General features: G+C 33.6%; 1 protein-coding gene across 1 annotated transcript; it reads right to left on the bottom strand.

The window, feature by feature from the left end:
• Positions 1–16,304: 16,304 nt before the first annotated feature.
• Positions 16,305–20,312, bottom strand: LOC133778303 (B-type cell cycle switch protein ccs52A-like). The gene is made up of 10 exons (XM_062218187.1): positions 19,556–20,312; positions 19,338–19,460; positions 19,091–19,195; positions 18,361–18,540; positions 18,142–18,204; positions 17,829–18,023; positions 17,402–17,503; positions 17,245–17,307; positions 17,068–17,136; positions 16,305–16,802 (listed from the first exon to the last, which is right to left on the bottom strand). The coding sequence occupies exons 1-10, from the start codon at positions 20,093–20,095 to the stop codon at positions 16,749–16,751; spliced, it is 1,494 nt and encodes a 497-aa protein (XP_062074171.1). The 5' UTR covers positions 20,096–20,312; the 3' UTR covers positions 16,305–16,748.
• Positions 20,313–25,950: the final 5,638 nt, after the last annotated feature.

Genomic DNA, 25,950 nt, shown 5'->3' with positions numbered 1-25,950 from the left:
ACATGTTTAAAATTGGATTATTTGATATGTTTGAATAATTGGATCGTTTTCATGTTTTTATGAAGCATATTAATTTTATGTGAATTTTAGCAATTTTTTAGGTTATTTTGTTGTGTTTTCTACGATATGAATTTTATATATGCTTTATTTTGTGTAAAACATGTTAAAAATTAATTAGAAAATTATTTTGGTTTGAAAAATTGCACTGCTACAACTGATGCTGCTGCTACTACTACTGCTCTACTGCTATTGCTACTGCTACTGCTACTGCTACTGCTACCGCTACTACTGCTGCTACTACTACTACTACTACTACTACTACTACTACTACTACTACTACTACTACTACTACTACTACTACTACTACTACTACTACTACTACTACTGCTACTACTGTCTAGCTAAGTAAAATTCTGGGACGCTACAAATGTCATGTTGTTCACAAAACATATTGAAATCATTTGAAAAGTATTCACCACCTCTATCACTTCTAATAGTCTTTATTTTCCTTTCCAATTTATTTTCTACTTCGACTTTATAGATTTTAAATGCATTAAATGCCTCATCCTTACTCTTAATTAAATACACATAAGTATACCTAATGCAATTATCTGTAAAATTCATGAAGTATGTATTTCCTCCTCTAGTCAACATGTCATTCAATTCACATCAATCACTATGTATTAAATCTAGCAAGTTTGAATATCTATCAACACTTGGAAAAAGTTTATTTAACATTTTCGATTTAACACATAATTCACATCATAATTAATCAATCCACATTTAACTACTCCTTTAATTGTGCTATAACCTATATGAGCAAGTCTATTATGACACAAGGTAATAGAACTAGAATTAATCACATTACAAGAATTAGATGCCATATAATTTTTGTCATTATCAAGAGTACATAGTTTGATCATCCCATCATATGAATAACTCTTTCCAACAAAAGTGTCCAATTTAGTCAAAATGAGTTTACCGGATTCAAACTCCATTTTTATTTCATATTTATTCAACAGACTTCCACTCATAATGTTTCTAGTCATATCGAGAACATAGAAAACATTAGTTAGGGTCACTTTCTTTCCATTAGTGAAGAACATATCAATGCAGGCCCTTCCAAGTACCTTGGATCTCTTTTCGTTTCCCATGTGAACTTCAAGTCCCACCTTTGCACTTTCAAAGGTTTTGAAAAGAGTTTTATCATAGGTTGCATGAATGGTGGCATAAGTATCATACCATCATCTTTGCATATTTCCTTGGGTTGCATTAACTTTACTCAAGGTTACAATGATCTCAACACCAAATGCATTGGCCTTGGTATCCTTAATTAGGTTTGCAATGATCTCAACATCAAATGCATTGACCTTAGTGTCTTCACTTTCTTTTGCAATGATCTCATTGTCAATTGCTTTGACATGTTCACATTCTCTTAAGGTTGCATTAGTTTCATCACTACATGCATGAACTATGTTTATTCTCTTTAGGGTTATCATACATTCCCCATCGAATGCATTAAATTCAATTAAGGTCACAAAGATCTCATCATCAATTGTATTAACCCTAATCTCATTATGGTTAATTTTATAATTACTGTAACGCCGTGGTTACTCCAAGATCGTTATTATGGACTTTAAACAGTGCTTAACTCGCTAAACGAGTCATTTGGTTATAAACGTGCATCTATGTGTTATTAATAGGCTAAGGTGAAAAATCTTGATCAAAAGGAATGGATATATTTTATTTAAAACATAAAATTGTACATGGGCCCATAAAAGTGTTTACAAAGCTATTTACAATCCAAAATGGTCATTACAGTGTAAAAATTACAATCCGCCGACCTAAGCGGCAAAAATAGGGTTAACCCCTAGTTCCTCTGAGAAACACCTTGGTCGTGGTGGTCAAGCGGCCGCATATGTACACATCACCACTTATGCTCTCCACTCAAGGCTGGGTGAGCTTGTCTTTCCCTTTACCTGCACCACATAGCACCCGTGAGCCAAGGCTCAGCAAGAAAACTTATTACTGCATGTATGTAATATCAATAAATGATTATGGTAATCATTCTGGGGCTTGTAACCCTAATCAGATAAGTGAACAACAATAAATGATTATGGTAATCATGCTGGGGCTTGTAGCCCTAATCAGATAAGTGAGTCACACTTTGGGCTCCGCACCCTAATCAGATAAGTGACTATTAAGTCATACTCTGAATTATTGAATAATAAGTCTATCTTTTGATAGATGACTAATAAGTCTATCTCTAGGGCTCTGCACCCTAAGCCATGTGACATTTAATCACCTGAGCCTTTTGGCTCTGGCTCTATGTAACTAGTCTTTAGACTAGACAATCACTTTTAGATTTCATCGAACTTAGGGTCAGTCAAGCATTTCATGCTCATGGTGATTAGATCTAATCATTTCGGCCTGTGTTAAATACATTAATGTCGTTCTTGACTCTTAAGCAAATACCATACGACCAGTGCTCACATCACCGCTGAACTTGACTGATAAGTCACTACTTTAGGATCAATATTAAATACCATTGTCGTTCTCTGACTAATAAGTCATTTCCACACACAGATAAGCAAAGCTGCTATGCATTTACTATGCAATCAATGTCAATATATAGAGCACTCAACATGCTTCATCAATAACCATGCATATCACATAATGGGTGCAGTTTTCTTACCTCTAGTTCGAGCGTGAAATAATAAAAGAACGACCTTTAAGAACGACCAGTCCTTTGGTCCCTTAGCGGTCACCTATTCATAACCAAATATGGAATCCAATTAATAAAAATTTCATGGTCTAAAACCTCGCTCCCGGGACCTTGAATCCTACCAAAAAGGTTAGTAGATTCAATCCCGAGCCTAGAGAATAAAACCCCGAGCCTAAACCCTTGAAAACTCCTCCCTGGCACAAAAAGAAGGGTGGGTTGCAACTTGGCCTAGTGAGTCGCGGCGTGCCCCCAAGTCAGAGAGCAATCTGCCTAGGGTACCAGGGGCAGGTCGCGACTTGCCTGGGCCAAGTCGCGACTTGACCCCACGAACATAGCTCCCCTGCCATTTTCTCCATTAAAACCAGCCAAAAACCTTCACCAATCAACCCAGAAATCACACCCAAGCATTACCACAACTTATCCATCACTCAACCAATAAAAAATAAGCCTTAAACCATTTAAAACCTCATCAAATTCCCATCTATTCAGTCCAAAATATCAACTAAAAACCAGCTGAAAATAGAGCGAAAACCAAAAAAAAAAAAAACTATGGCTGAAACCTTACCTTAAACTCAGGTTTGAATCCCTTTCAATGGCTGGACATTAGCCTAGAACCTCAAGTTTGAACCCTCAATCTTGCTTCAAAAATTCAAAGGAAAGGAGAGAAAGAAATGATCGGGATGGAGAAAGAACCAACTGCTCTGTTTTTCTCCTAAGGCTTCTACAACTTTCTAATTTAACATATAACCCTTGGTCAAAAGACCAAAATGCCCCCAAGCCTATTTTAACTTCATAATAGCCCCCAAGGGCAAAACCGTCATTTCCCGTCTAATCCTGTTAATTATAATTAATGTCATCAAATTCCCGTTATTCCCAATATTCTCAAATAATAACTAAATCATATCCCATTACCCACTAATTCCCGGTAATGTACTAATCATTAAATTACCCTCGGACTCACCCCGAGCCCGGTAATTAATCCCGTTATGACCAAACCACTAATTTGCATTCTAAGATCGTCTCATTTTGAATAACTCGAACATGTCCACATAATAATGTGGCCTCATCCATACCTCACCAACATGCATGAAAATATACAAATATGCCCTCAACAGGCCAAATTACCAAAATGCCCTTCTAATAATAAATGGACCCACATGCATGCAATTATCATCATATAATAATATAACTCGCATAATCATGCATATAATCATTTAATTGCATAATAAATCAATTATGGCCCCCTTGGCCCCCTAATCCAGGCATTAAGCCACATTAGGGAATTTGCGTCGTTACAATTACCATATCTCACATGATGATCAATAACTTTATAAACAAAACAAGTATAACGATAACGCTTGAATTATTTATTAACATTCACCATTGTACTCTTAACATAAGTAATAATCTCAAACTCACAAAAATATGGCAGCAAATACATTTCATTCAAATTCTTGAAATCTACACATTTAGAAATAAGGAATTTGATGATACCAATATCCTTAAGTATGTAATTCCATTGAGTTGTCTCATCCTTTGTTGATGACGACTTTGAATACATATCCACATTAATGTAGAGCATATCAAAATAGAACTTTCTTTGATCTTTCATGGTTATGTGTTCAACACAAACCAAATCTTGAAGCAAGAATTTGAAGGTTGTAGAAGATGACAAATTTCCCTCATTGTTGATGGTGCAAAACACAAAAACAAAGTAATGAGGAATAAATATTTTAATTGTTGAGAATATATGGCTTTATACTTTCTTAATCAACAATGCATAATATGAATAGTTCAATATTACAAACCCAAGATGCCAATCAAGAATCTTATTCAAATTATAAATGTGAATCTTGAAAACAAAGGATTAAGTGATTAAATGATTACATGTTGAACTTAGAAACATTTAATTTCCAATACTTAACAACATAAACACAATAGAATGTCAAAATACAAGATTAGGGTTAGAGAGATACAACTTTTTGTATTGAGCAACTTGAATCTTCAAACTTGGGGAACTTCTAAGGCTTATACACGAATTAACATTGTTGTCCAAAATGTCTATTCCAAGCCTTCCCTTTGTTGCTTGAAGTTTCAACCAAGTAGAATGAGATGTGGGATTGAACAAGTCTTAAAACTCATGCAAGTCAAGTAATGCTTGATGAGTTTCTTGAAGAAAACTTTGGTCTTTGAGAGCTAGAGAGAGAGAGGTTAGACAGAGATTAGAGAGAGTGATAAAGTCTTCCAAAACTCTATGAAAACCCTTTTATAGTGTAGGAACCATCATTAGGTCTAACCAATAGGATTAGAGATAATTAACTCGTCATTTGGAGCTTATTTTACGTGTTTGTGCGGATACGTAAAGCAATACGTCATCTGCATGTAGGCGATGTATCGCCTTCCAGGTGATATGTTGCCTACTAGCAGATGATACATTGCCTGCTAGGCGATATTTTTCTTGCTAGCAGCAATGTATCGCCTGCTAGGGCTTTTGAGCCCATTTGCATTTAGGCGATGCAATGCCTTCTAGAGGGTGACACATCACCATCCCCTCTAACTTTTGATCCTTCCAATTGTCCTAAAACTGCTCCAAATGCTACCAAACTTTTTGGGGATCTTAAGATACCTCCATGTATTACTTTAAACCCATACAAAATTCACTTTTAGATGCCTACTACATAATCTCATGTTTTCACTTCAACTTAAGTGAAAACAGCTTAAGTGTTTTGCCCCTCATTGTGTAAATAACTTAATAATTATATTTAACCAATCTCAACAAAGATTAGCTTGCCAGACTCAAACACTGCTTTGATGCCCAGTTTGCTCAACAAGTTCCCTCTAACAAGACTCCTACTCATATCTGAAACATGCAACACATTAGTCAAAAGAGCTTTCTTTTCAAATGTGAAGTAGAGATAAACATTCCTCTTGCCCAATACTTTGGATCTATGCTCATTTCCCATTTGGATCTCATAGCCATCCTTTGATTCTTCAAAGGTTTTAAAGACCTCTCTATCATAAGTTATATGAATGGTTGACAAATGTCATACCACCATCCTTGTACTTTCCTTGGATGGAATTCACCTCACTCAAGGTAGCAACCAACTCCTCTTTGATTGTGTTGACTTTGGATCAGTGGTTGTTGGACTTTCGAAACTTGCATTCTCTAGCCATGCGACCACTCTTGACACAAACAAAACAAAGGCCTCTCACACCCTTGAATTTCCCTTCATTCTTCTTAGAGGCTAGGTAAGTGTCCTTCTTTGATTGGGGTTTCTTGTGGGCCTTCCCTTTGGATTGAAAGGGTTTCTCTATGTTGTTAGCCTTGGATGTCTCACCATTGGTCTCTTCCATACACTTGTCTCTAGAACGAAACTCATCTTCAATCCTAGGTGTTTTAGGATCTCCTCCAAAGATATCTCCTCATTCTTATGGAGAATCTTCTTTCTATTGTCCATCAAATATGGAGGCAACTTGGCTATGATCCCACTCATAATGAAAGACTCTGACAATGTTATCTTTAGTGTAGATAACTTATTCACAATAATTTGTAGGTTATGTACTTGGGGGAGTAAGGGTTTTCCATCAAAGAATTTAAATTCCATGTATTGAGTTATGATGAATTTCTTGGTACCTTATTCTTTAGTTTTGTACTTCTTCTCAAGTGTTTCCCATATCTCCTTTGTCAATGTTTTATTGGTGTAGTGATCATAGAGATGATCCGAGAGGGCGTTGAATATGTTTCCTCTACATATTAGCTCATTTTGTTCATTTTTCTTCCTTTCCTTGATCACTTCTTAAGTATCATCATCATTTGAAGCATCCAAAATCTTCAAATTTTTGTCAAGGATGTAGTGAACCTTCAATGTTGTGAGAAGAAACTTGATCTTGTCTTTCCAATGCACAAAGTTTGAGCCATCAAATCGATCCAGTCTCACTAGATCTTGAGACACAAACTTGAGGGCTAAGAATGAGGAGCTTTCTTCCATAGTCTTGGTTAGTAGATAAACCTTAAAGATAAATAATCTTTGATACAAAACTTAGGTTTGGGTTTAGAGATTTTTTTATTGTTGGGGATAAGACTATAAACCAAGCTTTGTATATTACAATTCAAAAGAATAAACAATGATAATATATTCTCTAATGGAAGAATAATACAAAGAACATAACACAAATAAAACAAGTAGTGGAATAGACCTTTGGGTTGAAGAACCTTGGTTACATAAAATCTCAGGCCTGTGATTTTATGTGAATAAAAAATTGTAACAAAGGCTTGACACAAATTGAGATTTATTGTCCAAAAATCTTTATTTTTATCCTCCTCCCTGAGATTTCTTGAAGATACTACAATGGAATGAGATTTGGATTCACATGCCTTGAATCTTCATGAAAGTCAAGCTTTCTTGATGAAAATTTTGAAGAAAACTAGTAATCTTGAGAGCTAGAGAGAGAGAGAGAGGAGAGGTGAGTGATCAATTCACCAAAAACTCAAATGACCCCTTTAAATAGTATAGGAATCCTCATTAGACTCAACCAATGAGATTAGAGCATTTGATTTGAACTTTGGAGCCAAAAACACGTCACTGTACGGTCCTATACGAACCGCCCACGTGACGTGTTGCCTGCACCCAGGCGATGCATCGACACCATGCAGGCGATGCGTCGCGTGTGTTGTGTTTCTAGGGACCAACGAGGCATCGGGGCCCCAAAACTTGTCTCAAAACATCTCCAAATGCCTCCAAACTTTTTGGGTACTCTTATATACTCCAAAGAAACACTTTGGACAGAAAAAGATGATTTATAGATGCTTTTACCAAAAGTCAACTCTCACATGTTGACTTTAGTGAAACTGTTATGAATTTTTCTCCTCTTCATGCCTAACCGATTTCACCATGTATTTAACCAGTCATAACAAAAACCACCAGTGGTGGTACCATAGTGGCAAAGGATGACCTACCAAGTCTCTCATTCAGGCCATTTAGAGATCGATTCCCACTAACTGAGGTTGAAATAGTTATCTATCGTGTGGGCTTGCTGTTTTTAGGATGAAATTGACCACTAGTGCTTGGTAGACTACCTGAATAGCCATTGAAATATATATATATATAGGGAACGACTACGGTGTTGATAGTTTTTTGTCAACACCAGTGTTGACAAAACTTTGTTTTAGGCATATGGATAGTTATAATCCCATTTTTTTTATGATTGTGTACATTATAGTCATTTAGAACACCCCACAAAGTTTCAAGAAATTATGAATAATTTACAGTGCCGAAAATAAGGTTCAAACAGTTGAATTGTTCACTTGTGCATGTTTTTTAGTGCACGGGTGCAACTAGATTTTTTAACATTGTTTTCGGCACTGTAATTTATTCGGAATTTCTTGAAAAGTTGTAGGATGTTCTAATTGACTACAATATACACTCTCATAATGAAAAATTAGAATTTATAACTATTCATATGCCGAAACGAATTTTTGTCAACACTAGTGTTGACAAAACACTGTCAACATCGTAGTCGTTCCCTATATATATATATATATGCCAAAACTCAATCCAACTATAGCGCACCAAATTTTTATTTTATTTATTAGTTTTATTATTTGTTTATGTGTTTGGTTATTTTAAATTTAATTAATTAAGTGTGTAATTGTTTAAATTGATTTTAATTGTTTTATTTGTTCGATTAATGTGTGAATTGTTGTGCATGTGTTTTAATTGTGTGCATGTGTGTGCATGGTTAGTAACGATATGCATGCATAGTTGTGTGTGTGCAAGTGCATGACAAGTAAGATAAGTATGCAATAGAGTATACTTGAACCTAGACTAAATTGTGTAAATGAGGATGTTTTCATGTTTAGAGAATTCTATCATAAAGAAAGAATGTTCTAGAAAGGCATGTGTTCATATGGTGAAAAGGAAACAAAGAGAGAAATGGTGAGCAAGAAATATCGCTCATTTTTGGAGTTCCTGTAACTGTGGACCTAGCCTTAGTAAATTGGCCATAAAGTGAGCTTTAGAAGTCCCATTTTGATGCATTTTATGTAGTTAGAAAGCTAATTAAAATATCTAAACTTCTGTCAAATAGAGTTTTCCCTAAAACGCAACGAATAAGAGTCAAAATCGAATCCTAAAGTGGCAGGACCTTAGAGCTACGAAAATTACACTTTCCTTATTAGTGTGGAAAGTTAAGGAAGGAAAGGGGGTGTGGACAATTGCAGCAACCTTTTTGGATAAATCAAAATGTATTTATTTAATTAATTAGTTTTTGGAAATTTAATAAATTAATAAGAAATTAACTTTTATTATTTTAGAAAACCTAGACATCACCTATAAATAGGTCCTTCAGCCCCTTTCTGCCATCTTTGAAACCCTTGGCTGCCCATCTTGAGAAAGAAAGAGAGAAAGAAAGAAGAGAAAGAAGGAGAAGGAGAAGAAGACGAAGGATTCGAAATTAGGGTATGTGTGTTCTTGTGTTGGTTTTTCAATCCTCTAAGTCTAAGACATCTTCTTCTTAATTCTAAGATTTTCATTTCATTGCGATGTATTTCGAAAATCCCTAGGTTGCCAAGGATTGATCAATCTTGTGTTTACTATCAGGAGGTAATGGAAATTGTGTTGTTAGATTTTTCCTTTCTTGATTGGTTGATGATAGAAAAACATGATAGGGTTTCTTGTCATGCATGTGTTGATGTTCTTATTTCATCTCCAAAGTCTAGATCATGTATGCTAAAGTTTTGTTTGATTTCATAATTGATTTGTTTACGGATTTTGGTGATGTGGTTTCGGCATAGGCATGATCTAGGGTTCTAGTATGTTTGTAAAATAATGTTGCTATGATGAATACATGTGTGAGTTTGATATTTTGAATAACAAGCATACTAGGATTCAATCTCCTTCGAAAGCTATGATTTGATTTTTGTGTCTTGATGTTATGTTGTTGGTTTAAATTGATTTTTGATGCCTTGATTTTATGCTAAGTGTGATGATTGTATAGATGCAAAGCTTGAATACTGGAAGCATGATAGGATTTACATCTCACAATTATGTGAAAGAGATGTTGTGTTGTTATGAGTAGGGTATTCAGCCAGGTATAGAATGACTTCTAGTTGTTTATTTTTATTATTTTCTCTCTTGATGTATTGAGTAAAAAGCATGATAAGCTTTGTGATAAATTTTATTATTTCTACTATGTATGTTTCGGCAAAGAAAGTGTATAAGACGTTTTCTATTTGTTTATTTTTATATCTTTTATAAATTTTCTCTTGTTACATTGAATAAGAAAGCATGATGTAATTTTGTGGTAAACTTGGTTATTGAGTCCATATGTATTTTGGCCTAGGTTGTTTTGTGTTTATGATGTTATGTATTGAAATTTCATCATGGTATTTATTTCATTGCTTTGCCATATAGAACAGCATGTTAGGCAATTATGTTTCAATTTCATGATTTCATGATATATGCTAAAGATGAAAAAGATTTATTTCACATGTTTTGTTCTTTTCATTAGAAAACCTATGATTTTATGTAAATTTATATGCTGAAAAGATAAACGTAAATGAATGAATAACATGCTAATTTTTTGTTAAGTTTATGTGATTAGCAAGCATGTGTATCTAAGGGTGATTTTTGTGCCATGATGATGTTGTATTTATAACTATGAATTTTAAGCAAGTTTTGAATAATAGTGAATGCCATATTTTTATGTATGGAATATGCTAGAGTTTAGAAAGTGGTGCAATTTGTATGAGATATGTGCCACGTGTGCATGACCCATGCACATGTGGGATATGTTTGACACATTCATGTGTGTTTTACAAGATATTAAGACAAGTATTTGATTGTTATTCTAGTTTCATTACCAGTTGTTCCGCTTTTGTAATTGCTTGACCCTGAGGTAAGAAAGTTAGCTAGATTTCTGTATTTTTTTTTAATGGATTTTTAGTTATGATGATAAGTATGGAGCTACACTTGTATGTGTTTGGAATGAACTCTAGTTATGATGATATGTATGGATTTGTTTGTGTTTGCTTAACCTAGTGCTGCTACATTATTAAAGGCAGGCATGCAAGACTTCCAGGTGAATTATGGCCAAAAGGGTGCCATGGAAGTGACCAAAAGGGAGTCACATGTAAATTATGGCAAAATGGTGCCAGGTGAATTATGGCCAAAATTGTGTCATGGAAGTGACCAAAAGGGAGTCACATGTGATCTTATGTTGTGTGCTTTTGATTTTATGTTAAATGCTTATGCTTATGTTTCTTATGATTTTATGTGGAATACCTATGTTGGTGTTGTTTATGATCTTATGTTGAATTTTTATCATACGATATTGGACAATAGGGGTATCGTGATCTTATGATGTAGGATTATGTTGTCTATAATCTTATATTTATGATTATGATTTGATGAGGTATGATTATGTATATGATTGCAAATAATCTTAAGTTTCTGATTATGACTTATGATGATAATAATTTCTATAGGAATAGCATATAAAGGATTTTTGTTTATGCTTTTATAGTTGTATTTTCTTTCTTTGTTTGTTTGTATTTATTTACTGGGTTTATAGCTCACTCCCCTTACTTTCCCCCTTTCAGGTAGATGTTAGTTTCTCTTTGGCATGCATGGTGATGTGAGGCTTTCCGTGGTCTAAGTATGTATGTCGTGAGGTGTGGATGAACGGAAAACGATCTAGAAAACACCAATGAACGTTTAAGAGTTTCTTGTGTTAAATGTAAATCTCAGTGGGACCTTACTATTTTAATTTAAAATTACATGAAAGACTTTGTATTTTATTTTTAACAAATGGTCCCATAATGCATGTTTTATTAGGCCTCGTTGAATCTTTTGAAAATTGTGGTATTTTTCTAAATAAGTGATGATTAGTGGTCATTTGCAAAAAATAGTAGATAAAGGCATTTTACACCCACTACCAAAATCATCTGCAACGATCAAGTCAAGTCACTAGAAACAAAATAAACCTCAATATCAATTCCAATAACTTTAAGAAGAAAAAAGTTCGATTATCTAATTTTTTTTATCTTACAAAATATATACCCTACCTCCTTTTTTCTTTTTCTCTTTCGAAAAAAGGAATTACAGTAATTAAAATAAAATAAAAAAACAAATTACTAAAATCATTAGATGATGTTCAAACAAAACAAAACGAAAAAATTCATTTTATTTTTAATTTATTTTAACTTGTAAAAAAAATCTGTGTAAAACAGAATATCACTTGTCCATTGTGAAAAATTAAAATTTTACGTACTTTGATACTTACAATGTACAACTATGAATGAAGGAAGTGTGAATATTTTGATACTTACCAACATGAATGAAGAAATTGGAGATGTTTGTGTACTTTAGAATTTAATGATAAAACTAATAAATATTAAAGTAGAAGCATGTTAAGATTATTTTTTAAAAAAAGTTTTTATTAATGAGCCATTGTTATTGTGTGAAAAAATACATATAAAATTTGTCCGAAGTAGAGTGAAATTAAAATTGTCAGCTCATTTTCTTTTTTAAAATTTTAGATTTTAATGATGTGTTTAATTATTATTGCTTGGACACATGTCTTGATTGGCCGCTTTGGTGATATGTCACCTCATGAAGAATATGATTACTTTTATTTTCTTGATGAAGGAAGAATATGATTACTTAAACAAGAATATATTACATTACACCTAGAAGTGTTGTAGCACTGTATGTAAAACAATAAGTTTTGAGTTAGATAAACGTGATTAAAATTACGATTCAACATATCACTGTGATCAATATTTGGTAACATACTTTGAGTATACCTATCATTACTTATATATTATAGTATATAAAAGAGTATCTCATCATGCAAACTCGATGAATAAAAAAAAATTGGTGCTTAATATGTAAGAATATTTGTGGAAAAAATATTAAATTTTTACTGATAGTTATACTTAAATATGTTTTAATTTAGCAGTAATAATATTAAATATTTATTAATAGTTTTATTTAAGTATCACTTCTTTTTTATTTGTGTTAAAAATACTAAAATTTTGTTGATTATTGCAGTTAAGTACTAATATTTTTTAAATAATTTTTTCAGTATAAAGTAAAATTGATCTTATACATTTTTTTAAAAATAATTTAAGGATTATTTACAGCTATAATACTAAAATTTTTGTATTATATTTGTAAAAAAATAATAAAAGAATTAACACTTAGCTGTAACTATTAACATTTGGTATTTTTTCCTAAAATTTTGTATTATTTTTGTAAAAAATATAATAAAAGAATTAGTACTTAGCTTAATAGTTTTATTATTTTTTTACAAAATTAATACAAAATTTTTAGTATTATAGCAGTAAATAATCCTTAAATTATTTTAAAAAAATGTATAAGACCGATTTTACTTTATAATGAAAAAATTATTTTAAAAATATTGGTACTTAACTGCAATTATCAACAAAAATTTAGTATTTTTAACCTAAATATCTCTAATATATATTTACATACATAATTTTAAATGTATTAAAAAATTTGGGCCAGTTAAAATTACATAACACGTACAATAAAAGATAATATCACTTTTAGTAAAAGGTAAAGAAAATACAGTAAAGAGAAAACAGAAGAAGATAAATTAAACAAAAAATATATCTTTGTTAAACAATTGAAGGGCGGCTTATGAGTTTATCAGTGTATAGGTTTAAGGAAAGACAAAATAAAGACTGAAACCTTACATTTGTATTAAGCGAATTTAAAAGAGGAAAACAATGATAAGTAAAGGTTAAGAGGAGTAGAAAATGACAAAAGGTGAACAGCTGCTTATTCGTATAAATAAATAAATAAATAAATATATATTTATATTATTATGCTAGTTAACGAAATTTTTTTGGGTTGAATGGTTTTTATTTTTTTCCGTTAAATTTAACAAAATATTTTTATATCTAACGGTAGATTGTAAACATGATTTAAATTTAAATAAGTTAAAATATGATATTTTGAGATATTTTACAATAATAATTATTTAAAAATAATAAAACTATATATTTTATAACTTAAATAAATTTTATTTAAACTTAAACTTAATATTATATTAAACATATAATATATAATTTTTTGTTGTCAATATCAAATTAAAAACTACAACAAACATAAACTTAAACAAAAATAAATAAATAAATAAACAAATTAAAATATAATATTTTTAAGATATTTTATGATAATTTAAAGGGAATATACTCATTTGGTACCATATGTTTTTGTAAAATATCATTTTAGTACCCTCTGTTTTCAATAATGCTCATATATGGTACCCTGTATTTTAAAATCGTACATATTTGGTACCCTAAACTCGGATTTGATAGATAAAATTTTGTCAATATGATCAAACTGTCATCAGTTATATGTAATTATGTAATTAAATTTAAATTTGTAACTTACATAATTGACAGCAGTTTAATTAAATTGACAAAATTTTATTTATCAAATCTGAGTTTAGGGTACCAAATATGTACGATTTTAAAATACAGGGTACCATATGAGCATTATTGAAAACAGAAGGTACCAAAATGATATTTTGCAAAAACATAAGGTACCAAATGAGTATATTCCCTAATTTAAATAATTAAATCATTTTTATTTAAAAATAATAAAGACATACATATCATTGTTTTATCTTATAAATTTGTGTAATAATTTATTTTTTCTCAAGTAATAAGAGTTATTTTTCTTCATCAAATTCACCAAAGGACATTGTCTATCACATTAGAAACTAAAAATAGTTTATGCATGTATACTACTCTCTACACTATGACTTTTTCTATTCTTATTTTATTTCTATTATTAATTTCTTTTTAAATATTATTATAGTTTATATATATGTCATGTAGTCATGCAAATATATATATATATATCTATGTTAATGTTGTGTTTAGATTTCATGTAGAGATTATTGATATAAATATTTATTTATACTATAGAGCTATAATTTATTCTATTATATATGTATATATATTAAAAAACAGTGAAACATATTTTATTAAAATTATAGACAATGTTTACAACTTTAAAACTAAGCAAACGTCATTGCCCGTTGCTTCTACCTAATACTTATAAAAAAATATCAATTATAAGGAACAAGAAAATGCAAAAAAACTTATATCCTCCAAAATTGATATCTTTTTCTTCGAATCTAAAAAATAAATCAGGTTTGAGATCTTACAAAAGAAACAATAACTAAAAACTTTGCTAAATAATAATAATAAAATAAAAATAACATTAATAAGTACCCTATGTTTTTGCAAAGTATCATTTTGGTACCCTCTGTTTTCAATAATGCTCATATGGTACTCTGTATTTTAAAATTATATATATTTGATACCCTATACTTAGATTTGATAGATAAAATTTTGTAAATATGATCAAATTGTCATCAGTTATATGTAATTAAATAATTAAATTTAAATTTGAAACTTACATAATTGAAAACAGTTTGATTAAATTGGTAAAATTTTATTAATTAAATTTGAGTTTAGGGTACCAAATATGTACGATTTTAAAATACATGGTATCATATGAGCATTATTGAAAACAGAGAGTACCAAAATAATACTTTGCAAAAACATAAGGTACCAAATAGTTATCCACCCATAAATTAAATTGGCTTACAAACTAAGATAGCGAAATAAAGATGGAAAGTCCATCCAGTCTATTGTAATTTTAAAATTTTATTAAGATTATAGTGTTCTTTATTTATAAAAAAATTGCTTGTATAACTATATATATACATATATATAGGGCAACACTTCGGTGCAGCCAGGACACAGTTCGGACACTTAAATATTTTTTTTTTCAATTTTTATATGACTGTGTACATTGTTGTCATTCAAGACATCCTGTAAAATTTCAAAAAATTCTGAATAGTTTATAGTGCCGAAAACAAGGTTGTTGCACTCCTGTCTGTTTTTTGTATGCGAGTATAAAATTCAACTATTTGAACATTGTTTTCGGCACTATAAACTATTCAGAATTTTTTGAAAATTTGCAGGATGCCTTAAATGACAACAATTTATACTTTCATAAAAAAAAATTAGAAAAAAAAATTATTTAAGTGCTCGAAGTGTGCCCTGGCTGCACCAGTGCAGCCAAAAAGTTGGATGCACCGAAGTCTAACTCTATATATATAATAAAGAAATAGAAATTTTCTCAGGGAAGATATCACTTTTGCTTCTATTGGTTGGGATGTTTCTGACACCACAATGTATATTATAATTATAGAAAAAACATCCACTAGATTTAGAAAATTCAAAATAATTATAATATAAAAAATAATGTTCAATTTATATGCATAGAAAAAAACATCCACACTTACAAACTCCTTTTATATATATAAATATATATTCAATAAATAATAAGAAGAAACACAAACCCTGTAAGTTCAAATTGGGTTGCATAATCTCATACAAAACTTGAACATAATTTTACAATATTCAAAAGGGTTGTAGAAGTTCATGTTTAACTTCACTAATCTAATGAATAAATCTATATTAATTAAACTGTAGCTTAACTTGCTTAAAAGCTGAGAGTAATACCTCTGGTGAGAAGAAAGGTAAATTGAAACCTTGTATAGAAGAATGACAAAGTTTATATACAATGACGGTGGTGAAAAGGTACTAAAAAATATATTTATTTATATATATAACCAAAAAAATTGCAGTATTCTCTCTTTGAAATATACAAGGGAATGGAGAAGGTATAAGTAATTATTAACCACCTCCCTCTATACATAACTCTATTAAGAAAACTTAGTAAGAATAATCTATTTCGAGTGGAACAAAGCAAGTTTCACTTTAACTCTTCTATGGCCTATCAGGTCCCAGCAGAATCTATGGTCAAAGCATAATTTTGTTTAAGCACAAAACAATTTGATGGAGCTTCACGCCCTTGATAAATTTTAGGTGCGTGAAGGAGTCTATTTGCCATCCCGTGAAGGCTCAAAAAACTTTATAAGGTTGCCAAGCCAGAAAGCCAAATTCCGGCAGTTACCGAATCACAGTTCTCCCAAGAGAAGATGCTCCGATTTCGCTTTCTGTGTTCTGCAGCAAAACAATTGTTCGCAAGTTAATATTTCCACTCCAAGGTAGAGTCAAATGGTAGAGAGCCACAAGCAGTATGCAATTCAAATTTTTAGCACAATACTAAGGATATGACAGAGACTACTCTTTCTTTGAATGTTAGACAAGGAAGTCAAGAAAGGAGAAACAGTTCTAAAAGAAAATGTACTTGAGAAATATGACGATATAGAAGCAATCAAGATTAGAATTTATCTCAGTTTTCTTCATATTCTCGGGCATTATTTACCTGGGATTTAGGAGAAGGGAATACGTTCCAAAATCTAAGTGTTTCATCTCCTGCTCCTGTAACAATCGTCTGAAGAAGTACACGTGGAAATAGTTAAGAGATAAAGATGCATGCCTGGCTACTTGAGCATGAAAAACCAAAGAAATTTTGAGAGTTGAAACAACTAAGAGCGCGAACCTGTCCATCTGGTGAAATGGCAAGATACAAAACTCTGTATGAATGGCCAGTTAGAGTTGCCAGCTGCATATCCAGAACAGACTAGAACATTAGAAACTAGAAGCAGCAGATGAGGTTTGTCATATGAAAATGTAGTTATAGACTTAGACTTTCATACCTTCGACATGGTTGGATATCTCCAAACTATAATTTGGTTTTGAGAGTATCCATGAGTACTGACAAGCTCATTCACATTTTTAGACCATACGAGATTGCACACCTGCAAATGTTAAGTTCAAGGATATTTTAAGGCCATTTTAACACTTGATCTAACAGTATCAAATATATGATCATGAATCGCACAAGTTTTCACACATGAATAAATATCTAAGGGGAAAAAAAAGTGCCAGATGTCAGATACTAGATCACCATTGCCTACTTAACACAAAATCCATGGTATTCACAAAGACACCAAAGTTCGTATCAAGTAATATTATATTTCTAATATTTACTATAAACAATCTTTAAAAACTTGCTTTAAAAATCCATACAGGTTTCAAAATAAATAAAAAAAGACTCGAGTATAGCCAAAGTCAACAAGTAACCTGACTTCCGGTGTCCATGCAACTCAAGTGTGAGTTAGTGGTTGTGTTCCAGAAACGAATACATCTGTCTGCAGTTCCTCCACCGGATGCCAGAAGTCCATGAAGATGGGGAGACCATGCAATAGCTTTCACGGCAGCTGTATGCTCACAGTACTTTAACACTGGTTGAGTTGAATGTTGATTCCAAACAAATAGCTGTACACCAATGATTCAATTAGATGAATTGTGTGTCATATATTCAAGATATTTAACAAAGTTACTGTATCCACAGAGAAAGAAAGCACAATTTTTTGACACAATTAGAATCACATACCCGATTATCATTACCGCCTGATGCTAACTCACGGTTATCATAGGACCACTTTAATCCACAAACCTGAAAGACAAATAATTCACCATCAAGCTGGGTTTTTAATAGTATAAATAATAGCATACAAATTATGATATAACACGACAACTGGAAAAGTAAAAGGCAAAAATAAAGATTTAGGTTGACATGTAAGTTTATCAAGCTGAAAGACAGGAGTCTGACCTCTGATTTGTGTCCAGAAAGTTTACTAACAAAGTCTTCCTGTGCACGTATATCTCGGAGAAGAATACTCTTGTCTCGGCTACCAGAAGACAACATAGTTGAACTCCAGGCCAAGGCCCCAACCCGCAATCTATGGCCCTCCATACTTCTTACCTTCCTACAGCGAGATGCATCCCATATCTACACAGAAGATGACAAATGCATCAAGGAATGTTTAGATGGCATCAAATACAATCTAATTATACAAATATTGAAAGAAAAAAAACTACTAGAAGCATAAGCTTATAAACATATCAAGATTAACACATGACTGAACCAAGCCTAATTTAGAATTAAAGTACTGATTCTGAAATTTTTAGAATTTCTACTTGTTCTAATGGTGAACACAGTGATAAGACCTGAATCATCTTTAGTAAGATTGACTGTTTCATCCTCTCGGAAAATCTAATGCAACTCTTCACGTAGTTCTCATTATCAGCTGTTCAAACCTAAACCTATCAAAATATCCACAAATACATCTAGCTTGCATAACATTCAAGTTTGTCATGGTTTCCTCTCATTGTTCTAACTGGATAATCATTCTAACCATACTAGTTCTATAATCTTGTTGCAGATTATGCCTACTTGGATTCACAAATTCTTGTCTATTGATAGGCTGCAACTCCCAAATATGAAACCAAATCGATAATTTCCAACATTCATATACTATGTTGAATAAATAATCCCAAACCTGGACTTTTCCCTTGCTAGTTCCGACAGCAAGATGTGTTCCACGCTGAGCCCAGCCCACCGAACAGACACTGTCATCCATCCCCAAATCACATAACTTAGTTACCTGTAAAACAAATGCCATAATGAATAAAGCAGAACCAATACTCCAAAATAGACCAAACCAAGATTCCCATACCAAATTTCAAATATTGTAACATTTTTTTGTACTCAAATAAGAAGATGAGCATTCTAACAACAGAGTTCACCTTGCTACTACAGGCATTCCATAAGTAAACACAATTGCCCAATCCAACAGCCAACACATTGTTCGAAGACCAATCCACAAGATTCAAATAAAAGTCGTCTTGCAATGCAGGCGCATCCAGTACCTATCCACACCACAAAACATTCCATAAACCCCTAAATATACCAAAAAAGCACAAAATTTTGAATCAAATCAGAAAGCAAAACCCCAAATATTCACCTTATAAGGTGACCTCGGAACCTTCCTAGGAGTCTTGACAGGGCTATGATTAACTCCAGGAACCGCATCATCGAACCCAAACGGTGAGAGCGAATGCATTGACTGCCGAGTCTCGGTCTTGTATCGAAATATATTCCGGCTAGGCGGGCTCATCAGCAAGCTCCGCTTCTCCGGTGTGGCAGGAGTCACGACTCCTCCTGAATCTGTCCCAAAAAGCGCTGTCCGCAAAAGAGTAGCATAGGCGCTAGACTGGTCCTCCCGACCCTCGGACGGAGAATTAGCCGACGGTGAGATGTCAAATAGAGCAAAGTTCGAACCAGATCTACTGGGGATGAACCTATCAGAATATATAGTTCGAGACGGTGATTGGGAATGGTTCGAGTTAATCATACGGTCGATTTGGCGAGATGGGGTTAGGGTTTCGAGAGTAAGAGAGGTCCGAGTCATGGTGGAAGGAAGATTAAGCTGCGAAGAGGACGAATTAAGGCTTCTAAGAGACGATTGGTTGCTAAGCGGTGTTACAGTAGAAGGTTCCTCCATAGAGGACCCAGCAAAATAGATCGAGAGAGATCGAGAGAGAAAACGAGAGAGATGTGAGATTGTGATGAAGAATATCCAGATGAGATGAAAATAGAAGAGAATAGAAGAGGAGCCAGATGCTGTCAATTTTTCCCGGGAAATCTAGTAAAGGGGCTACAGTTAATTTTCCCGGGAAAATTACCTGACTTTGTAGTGTGCCCTAATGAATGAATGAGTCATGAGACTTAGCAAGAGAACAAACACAGTTGTCTCTCTCTCTTTTTTAATATATTTCTTTGGCTTACTTGGTAAATTCTAATTTAAAAACAAAATAAAACACATTATTATTATTATTATAATTTTTAAATTTGTCTCCATCTTGATTACTTAATCTAACATCAATTATTATTATTCTTTTTAAATAAGAAAATAAATTATTAATTCTAAACTACCTTCAAATGTAAGGGATGTTCTTCTGATCTATTCTTTTAATATTTTATATAGTAATTTCACATGCAATATTGATTTGAGTTCTTAACCTATAGATCGTGTAAGGTAGTGGGGTGAGTAGAAATTATATATTTTATTTATATATATATATATATATATGAATTTATATGTAAGTCCAGGCTATAATTACTTCTCTGTTTAAAAAAAAAAAAAAAAAAATTATTTCATCATGTAATGTTTTCTCATTTTTTTAAGGGATGTTTCCCAGAATAGTTACATACCCTTTTATGGGACCTATATATATATTTTTAGATAGTTGACACTGTTGGATCTAAATTTTTACACTACTTTTCCTGATTTAAAAAAATTAAAAAAATATTTTTTTAGCAAATAAATGCTTTAAAATTAAATTTTATAAGAAAAACAATTACATACTCATTAGTAAAAAATAATCGCTAATAAGTTAAGAAAATAGGGAATAAGTGATAAAATTAAAATTTTAAAAACCAAATTATAATAAATAATATAGTTCACAAACTAATAAGTAATAATTCAACTACCCTTTCTTCAAAAATAATAATAATAATAGTAATTCAACTACCCATTATTTTAAAACAATATATTTTAAAAATAAATGAAATAGGGGAAGTTGTTGTGAGTGTTTTCTGGTTCCCCTTCAAATTTGATTACCCTCTACACAATTTACAAATTATTGGTGAATTGAAAATATAAAATCACAATTTACATTAAATAGAACTTGTGTATGATAAAGGGAAATAAGTATTAGTAATCTTGATTATCATCATTAGAATTAGAAAAGACTCTTACCTATTTTGGGTAACCCCATTAATTTTCATTTTTCCCTTTTAGTCATTAACAATCTTAGAAGTGATGTATTCACATAAAAAAAAAAAAATACTGCTGATGAAGAATCTTTATCACTTTGGTGGTTTTTGTTTGTCCCCAAAGTTCTCACCATATGTATTTCTAACAATGCTCAAACAAAAATGTCACATATCTAATTACTAAAAAAAATATGTGACAAAAAAAGAAGAAGACAATTTTGTAATTTAATCAAAGTGGCCGGTAAAACAAAAAACAACAAGAGATGGAGAAGGAGTCCTAATGTTGGGTTTGGTTGCTATAAAATATTGTTGAAGAATGCATAATTTAAAAATATTGTTGAAAAAACAAATATCAGTTTACTGTAAAACCTCTCTGGCATATGCTTTATTTTATTACCAAACACTCCTTGATCATGACAAAGGACTAAAAAACACAATTAAAGCCAGATGCCAATTTTCTTACCTACACATTTAATATGATATATATATATATATTCATATTTTTTTCTTAAATTTTAGTGGGTAGAATTAATTGTAGTATCACCGAAATAGTAATTAAGATGTCTCAATCAAATCTTTTTTCTTTATATATTATGTTTCACCTAAAAATTTAATTGATGACGTGGCAAGGAATCCGGACATGTGGCAGTTCAAACGACAACCTAGTTAGCAAGAGTCTCGTCGACTCTTAACCAGGAAACAAGAAAAGATTCAAGTAGTCATTTCGTCACTAATTCAGACTCACTCAAATGCTCTTCGAGGAATTGCTCACCAGGTTGGTCGATGCCTACTCGACCAAAGTTGGCTGGATAATACACAGAACGTTTAGAGTTAGTTAAAATTAGATATTTGTTAGATATTTAATTATCTTGTATTATTTTATCAATATTTAATACGTAAATTGTGTAAGGCCCACCATCCATTTATGTACATTCATAAGCCTATAAATAGAGGTCTTAGTGAATCATTATTTCTTAGGCCGTAATTCTTTGATCTCAAGAGAATTTACAATTTTAGGTGCTTTTATACGCGAACTTTGTATCCTCTCAAACTCACGAAAGTCATTGATCTTGTTCATCTGATCAGGGGTTTGAGACTTCTACACAAATATAAATACTAAAGTGGATGCAGGTCATTACCATTATTGTAACGCCCTACTTCCTTAGAGCCGTTACTAAATGAGTTTAAAAACGTGCTTTCAACTCGCTAATCGAGGTTTTAGATCAAACAGTGTAATTAAGCTATAAACAGAGGAAAAACTTTAGAAATAACTTTATTTCATTGAAAATCATAAAAGTTTGACTTCTGGGATCCCAGAATACAGTTTAGAATCATTTACAACATATAAATTGAACAAAGTCGACTAAACGACAAAATCTAGGTTTATTTACAAACATCTCCCAAAATCCACTGGCTGTGGCAGCCAGGCTGGCCCAACATGTACACGCCGCCTCACGCTTGCTACACTCATGGTTGGCTGACCTTCTCTTTACCCTTACTTGCACCACAGAGCATCTGTGAGCCGAAGCCCAGCAAGAAAACCCACAAACAAATAGCATATGCAACACATATATCAAGCATATACACAGGCCACCAATGGGCTAAACACATACGGCCTAGCCGTCCCAGGCGTTTACCAAGCCCTGGGTTTGCGGACCACGCCGTGAGGATATCCCAGGTATCCTTCTAGGGACTCGCCCTAGCAACTCGCACTCCACGTGCTCAACGCTGCTCTCGGCCCCTTGCCGTACTCGGCCTTGCACTCTACGTGCCTAATGTTGTTCCCGGCCCTTCGTCGTTCCCGGCCCCAGCTGTTCTCGGCCTATACCGTTCTCGGCTCCTGCCGATCATTCACATAATAGCATACATAGCATAACAAGAAATTATAGAATTCTAGCTTATTCAGTTAAAGGGCTACGCCCCGTAGTTCAAACCTATTGAGCTCAGCCCTGCATACCAGTTCTATTCAAACACATTGGGCTTAGCCCTGCATACAAGCTCTATGGGAACAGAGGTTTTCTTACCTGAATCTCGAGCTCTCCGAGCACCGATGTCCCGAGCACAGTCCTCTAGCTTGAGCCTCACCGAAACCCTAGTCACAACACATTAACAATATCCATCCATTAAGTTCTAATCCAATAAATAACTTTGAGCCATAACCCTTACCTCCGGGACCTTGAATTCTATCAACCCGGGTGATAAAATCCATCCCGAGCCTTACCCGTTGAATTCCCAAGCCTAAACACCCTTAAAAATGCAGACTAGCACTAAGAGCCACGACCCCACGCACAAGAGTCGCGGCTAGCCTCAAAACAGAGGCTAGCACACCCCTGCAACACACACGGGCCGCGGCGCGCACACCAAGCGTCGCGGCGCGCATGAACTCCTCACCCACACACGGCCGCACGCGCACACGGGCCGCGGCCCTCACCTCTGAACCCAGAATTTTCCATCACCTTCCCTGCATTTTCCTCAAGCTAACTCACTCAAAACTTATCTAACAAACCCAGATAATTACCACACACATTCCTGCTCAATATCCACATCAAAACCCCATTGAATCCTACTCCAAAGCTCAACTAAAACACTTAAGACAGATCAAACTCAACCAACATGCAACTCTTACAAACCAGCAGCAAATCTAAGCATAATCTTATAATTAAAGCTTACCCCTTGCTGAATTCAATCCCTGAAGTTGATCCTCAATCCCCAAGCTCCAAGCTCCTAAGTTTCCTCAGCCCAATTCCTTGCTTAAGCTAGCTTACACCAAAATTTCCTTGAGTTGTTTCTTAGAGAATGAAGGAGAGAGAGATAGGAATGGTGAGAAGCTATCCTTAGTTCAGAAGAAAGGTGTAAGTCAGTTCCCAAAGCTTCTAATTAATTCTTCCTTTTTGTTTTATTCAGCTTAAGTCTATGTGGTTACCTCAAGGCTCGGGGTACCAAAACATCCCCAAGGGCAAAATGGTAAATTTCCCCAATATTCCCGCCTAGACATTCTATCCTCAAATATATCTCCAAATATTTATTTTCATGTCCCGATAATCCCATAACACACCTAGTACCCAAATTACCCCTCGACTCGCCCCGAGTCGGAATCTCAACCCCGTTGTGACTCTCTGGCTAACCGCTCCCCAGGACTGTCTCGGATCGTGCTGCACAGACATATCACATATATATATATAACATTTATCACATTTATGCCCCTAATATCCAGACGGGACCCACATGCACATTTAACTCAACTAAACATGCATCATTGTCATATATACACATAAATCCACATATTAGCATATTAATCCATTTATTGCCCTCTAGGCACACTAATCAAGGCCCTAAGCCCGATTAGCAAATTCGAGTCGTTACAATTATGGGGTCGAACCACTATAAAAACTCTGTGTTGTTTTATATTTCTTAGTTCAGCTTTCATTTTATATCGTTTAGTTGATTCAGTGTCGTTGGCCAAATCATTGGTCAACATTTTGGTGCTTTCATTGAGAGTTGAACTCAAGGACACCTACTGTCAAGATTTTACTAAGCAAACATGCCTCCTAAGAAGACTCAAAGCCAACAGGCAGGTCAGACGTCTAAGGGCCCGTAGGATCCACCTCTACCTCCTCCCCCAGGAGTTGCTGAAGAAGAACCATAAGTGGATCTAGAAGATGAAAGCAAGGAGATGGATGCTGAAACCATGCGAGCAACGTTGGGAATGTTGCAGGATGAGTTAGCCACTCTAAAGGCTAACCAGAAGAATGTAGCTGAGACAATGATCATGCAGCAGATGGAGATCGACAGGCAACAACGAGAAGTAAATGTCAAACAAGTGGACATGGACCGCAGACATAGGGATGCCACCGCTACTCTGGAAGCTGCTATCTAGCTGGTTCAGGGATGTCAACTTGCACAAAATCCCCAAAAACCTAAGCATCCTCAAAATCCTCCACCACCTCAGGATCTACAACGCCCAGAACAACCTAAAGATGATAAATAGGAAAATTAGCCACAAAAATCTAGCACATAGAATGAGCAACGTCCACCTCAACGTCCTACTCGACAAAGCGAGCAGCTTCTGAGGCAAAACAAGGATGAGTAGCATACCCGAAGACCAAGACGCTTGGTTACTGATGAACATGTTCTTCTTGGAAGGGATCCAAGAAATATCCCTCCAAGAAACAGGCAGCAACCCGACATAGGTTGTGTGGTCGGAGGTCCCCCACGACATAATAATTCCCATGGACCTAGCGACCGACACAAGCCACAAAGGCCACCACCTATTCATCGTGATGGCTTTGGTCGTAGAGAGGGAGAAAACATATATTGTCGATCAAGAAAAAATCATTCTCAGTACAAGGACGAAAATGACTATAATGAAGGAGATTTTGAATATTATCGGAATCAAAGGAGAGATGCATGTCGACAGGATGCCCAAAGAAGAGAACAGCAGGTGGCCCCACCTATGAACAAGTGACCAGAGAGTCAAAATGCAGGAGAGCGACCAAGAAATGTGAACATGTTTGACCGCTTAGGAGGATTAGAACAAATTCACAGAGAAGAAGATTTGCGGAACATGTTGAATGATCGAAG

The sequence above is a fragment of the Humulus lupulus genome, chromosome 5 (genome assembly GCF_963169125.1).
Source record: "Humulus lupulus chromosome 5, drHumLupu1.1, whole genome shotgun sequence".
NCBI lineage: Eukaryota > Viridiplantae > Streptophyta > Magnoliopsida > Rosales > Cannabaceae > Humulus > Humulus lupulus.
This window is presented reverse-complemented; position numbering and strand designations above follow the sequence as displayed.